General features: G+C 38.3%; 1 protein-coding gene across 1 annotated transcript in view; it reads left to right on the top strand.

The window, feature by feature from the left end:
• LRPPRC (leucine rich pentatricopeptide repeat containing) overlaps nt 1-12,081 on the top strand; it is a 106,549-nt gene extending 94,468 nt beyond the window's left edge. Inside the window, exons 33-38 of the mRNA XM_029231905.1 lie at nt 1,472-1,611; nt 1,748-1,863; nt 4,307-4,381; nt 5,667-5,751; nt 7,461-7,603; nt 9,950-12,081. Coding sequence (XP_029087738.1) covers nt 1,472-1,611; nt 1,748-1,863; nt 4,307-4,381; nt 5,667-5,751; nt 7,461-7,603; nt 9,950-10,006 — 616 coding nt within the window. The 3' untranslated portion in view covers nt 10,007-12,081. The remainder of the gene's footprint in view (nt 1-1,471; nt 1,612-1,747; nt 1,864-4,306; nt 4,382-5,666; nt 5,752-7,460; nt 7,604-9,949) is intronic.
• The last annotated feature ends 1,753 nt before the right edge of the window (nt 12,082-13,834 follow it).

Genomic DNA, 13,834 nt, shown 5'->3' on the forward strand with positions numbered 1-13,834 from the left:
GTAATAATGGAATTGACATTTTTCATGCTTTTAGAAAAAAATGTTCTTTAGCAGTTAATCCTGCATACATTTAATGGGTTGTGATACGAAAATGTCATGTTGGTTTTTACAGGGGTTTTTGTTCCTCTCTTTGGGCAGAGAAGAGGTTTTGTTTTGTTTTTCACCCTTTTAAAACTATTTCCCCAAATAGAACTTTAAACTTTTCCTTTAATAAGAAAATGTGATTATTTTAAGTTAGAAGATCCAGAAAACTATCCAAGTCTTTGTTGCTGCACACGGGCTTTCTCTAGTGTGGCGAGCAGGGGCTACTTAGTTGTGGTGCGCAGGCTTCTCATTGCGGTGGCTTCTCTTGTTGCAGAGCATGGGCTCTAGGCGCACGGGCTTCAGTAGTTGTGGCACGCGGGCTTCAGTAGTTGTGGCTCACAGGCTGTAGAGCACAGGCTTAGTAGTTGGGGCGAACGGGCTTAGTTGCTCGGCAGCATGTGGGATCTTCCCGGCCCAGGGCTCGAACCCATGTCCCCTGCATTGGCAGGCAGATTCTTAACCACTGCGCCACCAGGAAGCCCCTGGATGAAATTTTAAATGTTACCATATAAACAGTTTTATATGAGGCCGAGAATATGTTTTTATTCACTATTAAATAATTCTCTAACTAAAACCCATAAGAAAACTTTATTGTAATGGTGTACTCATTTTTAGAGAATTCTTGTTTTAGGTAATAATTCCAACATAAAATTGATTATTTGGATTTCGAGTGCCATATCATAACTGTAAAGTATCAATTAAAGAGCATCTTAACCAAAAAGATAGTCATAAAGATAATTTTTTATCATAACTTGCTACATAAGGCCATGTAATTAATTTTTTAAAATAAAAAGTGTGAAGATACTTTTTTCTGAGAATTTTAGTATAAATTGAATATTTTTCAAATGTTATGTATTACCTGACAAAAACAAATTGTAGTGACTGTGGGTCGAGAGACATGAAAATATACCTTTTGAAGACACCATCAGCATTTTTAAGAATCCTAAGATGTAATACATTATCTTTACTTCATGCACTAGTGACCAGTTGCAGATTATAATGCCAGAGTTATATAGCATTTAAACAAGTTTTCATTTTACATTCCAAACAGCTGCAGAATCAAGTCTTTGAGATACAATAATTTTTTAAGTTATTGTCTTTAATTCTTCTCTATATAGTTGTTTGATCTTGTCTCTAGAGCAGTTTTTTAAAATAAGCAGCTACTTCAGTTACTGTAGCATAAAGCACCCAGTGATTGCTTGTTCCACCTAAATGTGATTGGGTTCAACTTGCATAGTGTTTTTTATCTGGTTAATTGTAAATATATTTCCTTTTTTTCCTAAAATGCTTGCATGTGTGAATCCCAAAGTACTCATACTGAAACTGCCTGCAATATTAATACTAAAAGCAAATATTTCCTTATAATTTATTTTACTTTCTTTTACAGCAGTAACATAGATGGTGCAATAGAAGACATTGAAAATATGCTTACTTCAGGGAACCAAACCATGGAACTTCAGTACTTTGGCTTGGCATACTTATTCCGAAAAGTCATAGAGGAACGGTTGGAACCAGCACTTGAAAAGAGTAAGTTAGCTGTTCTAGCCAAAGAACACAGAAGCACTTTTTCTCTCTAGTGAGTCTGGACTGACTTTCTTTGGTGGATGAGTTAGTTATACCACCGTTTAAATGAAAGATTTTTCTTACCTGTCATTTTTTTCAGTAAGCATCATGGCAGAGAGATTGGCCAATCAGTTTGCAATTTACAAACCTGTCACCGACCTTTTCCTTCAGCTTGTGGATTCAGGCAAGGTGGATGATGCCAGAGCTCTCCTACAGGTAATGACCCACCATACATGGAGCAGTGGGGCTTGTGGCTTGTGAGAAGTCAGTTAAGAAATTACTAGACTTAGGTGTGTGGTAGAATACCAGAAATGAAGTGTGGTGCTGCCTGCACATTTAAATTTGAACGTGAATCAAGGTTACATGACAGGGACTGGATTGTAAGTTACAGGTTGCTGGTTTTAAAGATGCCAAATCAGACTAGAAATGTCTTTAGATTTAAGTGGGGGTGGGGGAAGACATGTTTTGCCAAAATGATTTAAAGACAAATGTTTCTGTGCAGATAGGTAATGCAAAACAATTCCTTTGATTTCCTAGTTTAATTTCTCTAACGCTGCTCTATAAATACTGTGCATCACCATGGCAACACAGTTTGCAAACAAAAAGTAGGAAATGTTTGCTTTTCAAGTACAGCTTCTCTTGAATACTCAAATATTCTCAGTGCCTTATTCAAGATTTTTTAAGAATTTGCTTTCTATTCACTTGTGTGTCACAGACACATTAAATGACAAATGCAGGTCTCTGTGGCCCGCACTCTCTGTTAAATTAGCAATCTTCAGGGAAGGAGACAACTGCATTCATGCCATTTTAACAGCACTACATATAAAGCCGCGCGCCAACGGTGGGTGATCGTAGCTGCCACTGTTAATGTACACAAACAGGCACCGCCGGGGAGCTCCTTCCCAGCAGGTGGCAGTCAAACAGTCACCGTGATCCCGCCAACGGCTGTGTTTGTATAGACTCCCTGTGTCAAATTGAGGCCTGGGACCAATTTCTGGTAGTAAATAGTATTATATTCACTTAACGTTTTTGCAAGCTGCAGCACCTCTTAAGTAGTAGATAGGGAAGGTAAAACTGTACTCATTTGCTGGAACTCTGCTTTTGATCCTTAAAGTTCATCTAGTTTGACAGTAGAATCCAAGTCATTTTTAAAAGGAATTCCTGAGAAATTTCTCTGTGTTAACATTTTTGTAAAAAGTGTAAATTGGCACTGCCTCTAAGGCTTTTTTACTTTTGTTCCTGGAGAGAGAGAAATGCTAGTTAGTTGAGAATTTTCTTGATTGGTTTGGCATGTTTACCTTTTCTTTTCCTTAAAAAAAATTTTTGTTTTAAACAGAAAAGGCAATTTATGATGGGGATTTCAGGAATCTTTTCATTGTTTTGTTGCCTTTAGTATTACAAGTTTTATCTTGAAAAGAATAAATTCTAATGCTTTATGTTTGTGTGTACATACCTAAGTGTACCCACTCAGGGTATATGCATGTCTAGCTGGACGTGTGATAGTATTCATTCAGCTTTAACACATCATTGTGATGGCTCTTTAGGAAGTCACGCTTGGTATTTCATTTACCAGCTTGTTGATCAAGGCTCTTCCTAGCGAGCAGTCCAGAGTGGGAGACAGTGGGGATGTGGCAGCCGCCTTCAGAGCTGCATGTACCCACAGTGGCCTGTCTAGGGCTCTTGGCAACAGCCGAGCGTTGCTGCAACAGCTGTCTTTTCATTTTTATCCCTTCAGTAGACTGAGGTTTCAGATGATAAACCCTTTACCCATTCTTTACCTGCTTGTCAAACAGTAAAAGATTATTCTTACTGTAGTGAAGAATACTTTATTCACAGATGTCGAAAGCATCAGTTTATAGTGTAAATGTTCTGTGTGTCCCCAAAAGTTCTTTTTATACTAGTCATTTTAGTATTGACAGTGTTTTAAAGCTTTGAAAGAGCAATGTGCTTTTAGAAACTTAAGAGAATGACATCTGTGATGAGTGTAAACTAAAATAATGTCTTGCCATATTTGATTTTACTATAGCATCTAAGATGGGATAGACACTTGATTTATCTGGTCTGTCATATAAACTTTTTTTTTTTTTTGAGTTTAACTTTTGTCTCTTTCTCAAGCACTGGCTGTCTATCGCAATGAAAGCCTTTTATAAAATAGAGAGATTGAAATCAGTCCTTTTGTATGCGTAAGTGTAGGTAATTATACTTTAAAGAGAACTTGCTTTGTACATTTTAATTTTTATAAAGAAACGAGCAGTTATCTCCCTGACACCTTATTAAATGTATAATTAACCTTATGATCCCTAGCTCACTTGTGAATGCTTGGCAGTATAATTGGAGGGGAATAGTGTTTCTTTTTTCCCTCTTTCTTTGCAGTCCTAAACCTCTTTCTGTGGTTGTGGAAGCGTTGGTTGAATTTTTCCCTTTGCTTTTTAAACAGACCTTATACTTGCAGCGCCAAGGACAACATGCATGAAAGCCTGGCCTAGCTTGCACTTGTTTTCTTTTTTCTTGCCTTAAAAAACATTGGTCGACTGTTAGACCTTCCTGTTGGTAATGATACATTACTGTATTATTGTGAACTTTCTTAACTGGAAATATTCACCTTGGTCTGCTTGTTTATCAAAAACCTTCACTTACCAAATAATGTTTCAATTTTTAGAGATGTGGTGCAATTGCTGAACAAACCCCAATTTTCTTGGTGTACTGTATTAGGAATTCTCGGAGATCGGGAAAGGTACGGTGCTATTGTACTTGCTGACAAATCAATAATGCTATGAGCTAGTCTTGTTCAGAGGTATTGAGTATCATGTAAGAGCTTGTCAGTTCAGGACGTTTTCTAAAAATACTATAGAGATTGAACACTTGCTGGCCTGTGCTTGTTTACTTCTTTAGATGTTGATGCAGAGTCAGTTCTGACTCCTTGGTTGTATTGGAAATGCAGAACAAGTTCATACAGTGAATTCTCTATCCTTGTAGTTATGCATTGAGCCCCAAGAAAGGGCCCTTAGAAATGTAAGAAACAAATCCCGTTGCTTGGGTCACTGGGTAAGTTTCACAGTGCAGAAGCACTGCTGAGGGAGACACCTACTGCAGAGTGTCTCCTGTCAGGTGGCTCAGGTAGAAACCATGAGGTAGATGAACCCGTTAGCTTTAAAACTGGTATGTGAAAAAAAAAAAACAAAAAACTGGTATGTGCCACGGATTCATGTTCTCAGTTTGTACAGTTACCTTATTTACACTAAAAGGTATGTGTGTATGTGTGAAACAGACCCAAGTCTTATTTTTGATGTTTTTAAAAAAAAAGAATAAAAGCATATTTCAAAAAATTTTTTTTTTAGATTTGATTTTTCATGGTGAGTGGGCACCAGAAACCCTGTTCTTAGTTTATTTGGGCATATTATGAAGTTTTAAACTGAGCACCAATTGTAATGTTTGTTTTATGAGAAACATTTAGGTTGTTTACAACTCTGGGAGGTCTAGTTTTCCTTAATTTTCACATACTTCCCCCATACATACACACACTTTAAAAAATAATTTACCTAATTGCACTTTTTATCTCTGACTCATGTATTTATTTACAACAAACATCATTTAGAAAATATTTAGTTGTCCTTTTTTTTCCTTTCAAAGAGACTGTATAAAATGGTGTAGTATTTGCAGATAACCTACCACACATCACCTGTATACTTTAAATAATCTCTAGATTACTTATAATACCCAATACAATGTGAATGCTATGTAAGTATTTGCTGGTACACAGCAAATTCAATGTTTACTTTTTTGGACTTTCTGGATTTTTTTTTTTTTTGGTCCGTGGTTGGTTGAATCTACAGATTCAGAACCCACTGGATACAGGGGACCGAGTGTACTAAGATATACAAAAGGGAAAATAGTCCATTAAATTGAATAGGCAGTTCTGTTGCTGTTGTCAGGTTTTTTTGGTATAATGTCCATATATCAGTGTTTTATTTCACTGTTCTTTTGAGTCATGGTAATGTTACCTATATTTAATTTTCTAGGCACCAACTGTGAAGTCTTTGTTAGAATTGATTCCTGAATTAACTGAAAAGGAAGAAGCATACACTTCCATCATGAAAAGCTATGGTAATAAGTTTAATCTGACTTCATTATTTAAGTGATTTAAATATTTGTAGTATAGTCAACTAAGTCTTCAGCTCAAAGGCAGTAATCCTAAATATCAGATAATTGCTTATGGTACAAAATTTATTTAGCCTTAGGATATGTTTTAAAATTGTATTTAAGAAAAATACGAAATTATTCATGTAGTGTTAACATAAAGTATCTCTGAGCATCTTTTGAGGGGCCCTGATTTGTTGAGTAAGATCCCAGGTTCCTGGAAGGACTTGGAAGTCCACTTTGCTGTACACATTGGGAACCAATCCAGTCTCTCTAAGATGTTACGGAAAAACCTGAATGAACTTTTTGGCCAACCTAATACAATGTAAAATGGGTACATATTTGAGACTGCCACTTGACTTGCCTGTTTACTCCTTCAGTGGTCTACCTGCTCCTTTGAAATGACAATCACCTTAACTAAAAAGTGAGCCCCAAGGTTTTACCTGCAGTCACAACTGAAATTCTAGTCTTTTAAGCAGTTTCCTCCCTGATCGCCAGGCAATCACACATGAAAGGGAACCAGTCTAAAGTTTCCTCAGTAATCAAGATAAATGTTAGCATTTGTAAATTATGATCACCTGTCCATCTGACACCCACTGATTTGCTCACTTTTTAATGGGTAAGTAAAGAGTTGCTTTGTCGATTTTATTGTTGGCAGGACACCAGACTGAGCAATCAGAATTCTCCATTTTTCTACCCTTATGAGTGGAACATGATATATTTCAAAATAGTGCTATAATCATAAAGTTTCATTTGAGGAATTGGCAGATATTAAGTAATAACTAAGATGAAGTAGTGTAAAACAGCATAAAATTACTATTGTGTAATCCCATTTGGGAATTGGGAGGGAGAAGAGCAGGGAGATCAGGAAGTTTTAGTAAAAGGGAAGATATTAAAATTTTTGCAAATCAGCCACAAGTAGAAAGCCAGCTAAAGTTAGCTCCTAGGCTACTTCATCATCCAATTAAGTGAAATATTAGTGTAACTTGTATAGATGTATGTTGTATATTAATAATGTATATAAAATTTTTTTTGGTCATTGTAGCTAACTGTATTCCTCATTTGCTTATTTTAGGATAGGAGAATATATTGAAAGTCTTTTTTTTTAACATCTTTATTGGAGTATAACTGCTTTACAATGGTGTGTTAGTTTCTGCTTTATAACAAAGTGAATCAGTTATACATATACATATGTTCCCATATCTCTTCCCTCTTGCGTCTCCCTCCCTCCCACCCTCCCTTATTGAAAGTCTTTTGGTGGTGTTTAGCTGCTGATCTTGATGTTGATGTGGATATAGACTTCCACATAATTTATTTTACATACTCCTCACCACAGAAGTCCCTGGATTAGCTTAATTTCAAAGTGTGATTTTAAGCAGAAGAAGATTGAATGGTGTGTGCTTACTTTATGATTGAAGACTTCAGTTTGTGGTCACTTTAACTAGCATGGGTCTTTAAAATAACTATTTGTCATTTTCCTTCTCTTTCATAGCGGGTGATGCTGAATGAGAGGTGTGGGGAAGGAAGGGCGGAGCTTGTAGATTATGAATGCTGAAGGTAGTTAAGTATTCCTTTGCTTTGGGATAAAGGGATCCAGGAGTCCCTGAATGGCTAAGTGTTTTGGGAAAAGAAGAAGATAGGTTGGCTTTATCTGTGATTAATATCTTTTTCTCTAGCCTTGGACAGTGATGTCGCATCTGCTAAAGCACTATATGAAAATTTGACTGCGAAGGATGTAAAATTGAATGATCTGTTTCTAAAGCGTTATGCAGTTTTGCTGAAGAATGCTGGAGAGTCTGTCCCTTTCACTGAACCCCCTGTGAGTATTTCTTAATTAAGAGGGAAAAAAAATACCTCTAAAGATTTGTGTGTGCTTCATAATAATGTGTAAAAAATAAGTTGAATACTTAATTACATGAGGATTAGATCTCTGTGAAGGATCCTCCAGAGAGGGCTTTGGGAACTGAACAGTCATGCCATGGGTTTGGCTGCAGGAGAACATAGCCCTCTGGGGCTGAGGTTTAAAATACAAGGTCAGTCTGAGACCTTCAACTGTAGGTATGAATTTATCAAATGTCCTTGGGGCAGTTCCCTCTTCATTTCAACTTGAAATAGGGTTTAATGGCCTGCATTTCAATAGCTAAGCATATTATGTCACTGTTAATTACTTGTTCATTTCCATTTTAAGTAAGTTGGGTTTTCTCTCTTTAGGATTTTTTTAAATTGAAATATAATTGACAACATTATATTAGTTACAGCTATACAACATAATAACTCAATATTTGTATATATAGCAGAATGATCACCACAATAAGCCCAGTTAACATCTGCCACCATACATAGTCACAAAAGAAAAATTTTTTTCTTGTGATGAAAACTTTCAAGATCTGCTCTCCCAGCTGTTTTCAAATATGCAATCCAGTATTAACCATAGTCACTGTGCTGTACATTGTATCCCCTTGAGTTACCCATTGTATAACTGGAAATTTGTGCTGTTTGAACCTCTTTACCCATCTTCCTCCTCCTCAAACCTGCCTCCACCAGCCTCAGGCAACCACTGATCTGTTCTCTGTATCCATGAGCTCGGTTCTGTTTGTTTGTGTTTTTCAGATTCCAGATATAAGTGAAATCATACAGTGTTTATTTTTTTCTGTCTGACATATTTCACTTAGCATAATACCGTCAAGGTCCATCCATGTTGCAGATGACAAGATTTCATTCTTTTTACGGCTGGATAATATTCGTGTGTGTGTGTGTGTGTGTGTGTGTGTGTATGTGTGTGTGTGTGTGTGTGTGTGACATTTTCTTTATCCTTCATCCATTGATGGACACTTAGATTGTTTCCATGTCTTGGCTATTGTAAATGCTGCAGTGAACCTGAGGGAGCATATATCTTTTTTGAATTAGTGTTTTCATTTTCTTTGGATGAATACCCAAAAGTGGAATTGCTAGATCATATGTTAGTTTTATTTTTAATTTTTCGAGGAACCTCCATACTGTTCTCTGTAATGGCTGCACCATTTACATTCCCACCAACAGTGCACAAAGGCTCCTTTTTCTCCAAATCTTCGCTAACATTTGTTATTCCTAGTCTTTTTGATAATAGATATTCTAACAGGTATGAAGTGATATCTCACTGTTTTTTTTTTTTTTTTTTTTTTTTGCGGTACGCGGGCCTCTCACCGCCGTGGCCTCTCCCGCCGCGGAGCACAGGCTCCGGACGCGCAGGCCCAGCGGCCATGGCCCACAGGCCCAGCCGCTCCACAGCACGCGGGATCCTCCCGGACCGGGGCACGAACCCATATCCCCCGCATCGGCAGGCAGACTCCCAACCACCGCGCCACCAGGGAAGCCCTCACTGTTTTTTTTTAATTGTATTTCCCTGATTATCAGTGATGTTGAGCAACTTTTCGTGTACCAGTTGGCCATCTGTAGTTTTTCTTTGGCCACATGTCTGTTCAGTTCCCCTGTTGCTATTGAGTTATATAAATTCTTTGTATATTTTGACTATTAACCCCATATCAGCTATATATGTTTACAAATATTTTCTCCCATTCAGTAGGTTGCCTAGGAAATTTTGTTTTATTTACTTTGCTTTGTTTAATAAGAGAAATCATTAGTGCAAAATTCCTTTTTATTGTTTCATTGAACTGAAAGTCACCTAAAACATGTTTATTTCAAACCCCTCGACCTTCCATACCCAGGTGTAAATACCTGCATGTACTTGCCCATGCACACACACAGCAGAGGCTCCTGGTGCCTTAATTCTCAGTTGGGGGCCCTTGAACTGGTGATTTCATGAAGTAGAGAAGAGTGCTGAAGCTTGAGGAGACTGCAGCTGCTGTGGGCCCAGCAGTCTTTGCTGCCAGTTTGCAGTACTTTATGTTTTTAAGTTTTGTACCATCACCTCTTGCTGGTAACTTTTTTTTTTTTTTTTTTTTGCGGTACGCGGGCCTCTCACTGCTGTGGCCTCTCCCGTAGCAGAGCACAGGCTCCGGACGCGCAGGCGGCCCAGCCGCTGTGCGGCATGTGGGATCCTCCCGGACTGGGGCACAAACCCGTGTCCCCTGCATCGGCAGGCGGACTCTCAACCACTGCACCACCAGGGAAGCCCCACTGGTAACTTTTATCTGTAACTTTCCTCCCTTTTTTTTTTCCTCTACAGGAAAGCTTTGAATTTTATGCAAAGCAGCTAAAAGAGTCAAAGGAAAACCCTTTGTGAAGCAAGCCGGCGCTACTTTGTTTTGTGTGTATTTGTGATTCTGTGTCTAAAATGTTACTTTTTAAATGTATTTGAGAGGACAAAATAAACAAATGAAAAGTTACTTTGTTTATGTACTTTTATTTATTCGTAATATATGATAATATTGAACATCTTATTGACAATAACTGTGTATACTAAGTCACTAGACTTCTTTGGGTTTTGCCTACAATGTAAATCAATGGCATTTTCCTTGAGGCTCCTGGTGTAAGAAGCCATAGATTTTCAGGGTTCTTCTCCCATTTGACTTTTCAGATTCCCGGCTCTATTTCATTTATTATTTTCATAAAAAGATTGTTCCTTTAGTTAAGACTTGCTTGTCAATATTGTTTATCTGAAAAATTTTGGAGCTGGACAAAATGATGCTTAGTGGGCTTTCTAATGCTTAATATTCTATGAAGTAACAATTCTTTATTAGTGTAAAGCCCTGCGTACTTTTCCAGTTTTGTAAAATGTTGGCGCCAGAAGGCATCTCAGGAGTCATCAAATCCAGCACTCTTCATTTCCCAGTGAGAAGCTAAGACCCAAAGAGACTTGTTTGGTCAGGGTGCTCCCTCCATGCCTTCCCTTCTACCACGTAGGCTTCCACAAACCTCTGTTCACTGAAGTCTCCAAAACTGCATCTGAGTGTGAGTTTGATCATGAAGTAAGAGCAATGCATTTCCTTCGTCTTGGTTTCAGGTCTTCGTCAGCACAAGCTACACCCTACACTGGACTTGTTACTTCATACTGCATATCAATGAATATGTGAGTAAGTATATGAAGGAGTGAAACCTCTGTTTGTATTCAGTTTTATCAAAGTTATCCTCAAATTGGTCTTCATGCCTGTTAATATCTATACTGTAAATAGTTACTATAGAAGAATTTAAGATAGGTAGTCAAGACAGTTTACCATCTTAATATAATGTTAATCTATTTGGGGATTATATTATTTAAAAAGTTGAAAATGCTTCGTTTGAGAGTTATCCCCACTTTGGTGTATCCCTTGTTCATTTGAAATCGGTGATTAGCTACTGTTTTGGTTTCAGTGAGGTTACTTGGTTCCCACCATTTACGTGAAGGGAGACCTTGCCTTGGGGAGTAAGCCAGACTCACACTGTTTATGCTGCTAACCTGTGTCTTGTGGGATCAACCATTCTGCATCTACAGCCTGCAGATGGCGTGAGAGGGAGGGTAGATGGAGGGAAGCCAAAAATAAATGTCATCGTGGCATCAACCATGCTTCATCTCTGTTTTGTAGAGTTAGACCTAAGGAATCGGGCTCGGCCAGTGCCGAGTTCCAGCCTAGAGGACTTAGTAAAGCTTTCCTCTGTGTCCTCCTCAGGTGCAGGACCTGTACGTGTTGTTTTGATACTACTGATTTGCCATGAGCCTCACTATTAGCGATTCCACTGAAGCAGGTTTATATTTTGTAGTTATGCCAACCATAAGATAGTTGAGCTAGATTTTATTGATAGTCATTGAATTAGGTCTCTAAGATGAGGAACGACCTTGGGGCATAATCTGGACCTCCCAGTTATCTTTAGGGAAGCTCAGAGTACAATCTCATTTGCATGAAGTGACTCCAAGCCAGCCTTGTATATGGACTCTGGTAAAATGTGGGTCTAGTGCAGAGGAAATAGATATAAATCCCTCGATGAGCTTTCTACTGCTTAATAACATTTCTAGCATTCTGAACAGCAGGCTGGACCATTCAGTATATTACATACATTAAAGAACTATCAAGTCATGCATCTGTAGCACTGTATTGGCTTCCTGTTTTGAATGTAAATATTTAACATGTAATCATTGTATATTCTAGGTGAGCTTATGAATGCTTTCTAAATATCTAATAGCAAAATTGAAATAAATAGAAATATAAACACAATTATAGCCGCACTCAGTGGTACCTTTTAGATTCAAATTATAAGCAAACAGCTAATTCTAAAAAGTAAATGTCATAAACTTTGGGAAAGTATAGTGTTTTATATGTAATTGTATGTTCGTGTATTTAAACCTGATATAACTTTAATGTGAAATGCTTTGAATAAATTGTATTCCAGCAACCTGTGGGCTTCTTCATTTTTATCTTATTATGTTTTTATATAACCACTAAGCCATTTCAAGGACTTGAGTCTTAAAATTTTTAATTAAAAATTGTGTGGTGGCCTCTGTTGTGGCCGGAATTTCCTTGTTTTAAATGGTGTACAGGTTGTGAGTGGGGAACCAGGGAAGTCACTGCTTATCTGCTTTAAGGACAAACAGATATTCAGTCTGAGATCTCTGAGGTACAAAGTTGGCAAGAATTAGAGTTGGGTGTGTGGTGAATGACACTTACAACACAGGGGGTTTTATCTTGCTCTAAGTGTCAGACAGAGGGAGCATTTTACAGCTGCACGGATGACTGGGCTCCACTCCACCAGGGCTGTCTTCAGCACACTCCCCTCTTCCTCCTGTTCCTCGCTTGTGAATGCTCACTGAGGCCGCTTCAGTGTCCCCTCTCCCACCAGGAATATTAATTGTTCTCTCTCCAGGGCCCCCCTGAAGCCACTTGAAAACGCAGCAGGTATCAACCACACAGGTTGTAAACTCACTGTGAGGATCAGTTCTTTGTCTCCTGTCTGTTTGTCTCCAGCTTAGCACATTCATGAGTTGTCAGTGGTCAGTTCTGTGGGTTCTACCGTGTGTCAGGTGCCCTTCTTGCCTGATGTTCACAGTGAGGAAACTTAGGGAAGTTAATTTGCACAGAATCACAGCAATAATATCACATGGCCAGGACTTTGAGAGTCATGTACTTAGTCTGAGGTTACAAAAAACCCGATGGAATCCAGCCTAAACTCAGTTAAAAATCCAGTTAATGATCAAATTGGAATCTCTAAACTATAGGAATATTTTTTAAAAACCTTTCACATTAATACAAGTGTTTGCAGTCTCTGGACAGCTAGCACTGTATTTTCTACCAGTTAATCAAAATACCCAGTGCCTGGCATAATCACTGAGTTTTCAAGTTCCAATAAATTATTAAGCGAGCTTTATATTGCAAATTGTGCTTCCCGGTACAATTTATTTCTCCAGTCTGTCTGCAGTGTGTGTGCTGTGCACAGTTTTCCTCATGTCTTCGAGCAAACAATATTCATTTAGTATTTGCCTTTTTGAAAAACCAATATTTGTAGAGTTTCTGTAAGTGAAAGCAACATTCCTGAAGTATGGTCGAAATAGTAGCTGTAGCGGGTACAAAATCATGGTAACTTATCGCTTTGCTGTTGGACATCATGAGCTTGAGTTTCCAACAGAAACGTATCCTTTCAGGCTTGTGGACTCTACAAAGCCCACGTTATGCAGCCTTGGTACAAATAAGATAGCTGCATTAGCAAATTCAAAATAGGCACTTTTTTTTTTTTTTGCATGAAATAAACATCATCAGGTCCAGGTAGAGCAAAAAACACTTAACCAACTTAAGATCTACCACCTCTGCACATTCATTTGGACAACGGTTGGCTCTTGGGATCCATGTTTCAAGAGTTCACTAGAGAATAGATCTCACCAACCCTGCCCCCTGTGTGCACTTGCTGAGATTCTCTTAATTATTTACTTCTTTTTGTAGTTTCCTCCCCCAAGAACTTGAGCTCTCCCAGTGCTCTGCAGCCCCACCAGTTAGAACAGCCTGGCACTGGTAGGTGCCCAATAAGCATCACTGATTGAATCAGTGGGCACATCACCTGTCCCCCTTTCCAAGGCATGTTGTTTCTGAGATGTATGGTTTGTGTGCATTGGGGGGTTTCTTCCTCACACAAATTATAGGAGATAGAG

The sequence above is a fragment of the Monodon monoceros genome, unplaced genomic scaffold (assembly GCF_005190385.1).
Source record: "Monodon monoceros isolate NGI ecotype Baffin Bay Population unplaced genomic scaffold, NGI_Narwhal_1 Super_Scaffold_19, whole genome shotgun sequence".
Taxonomy (NCBI): domain Eukaryota; kingdom Metazoa; phylum Chordata; class Mammalia; order Artiodactyla; family Monodontidae; genus Monodon; species Monodon monoceros.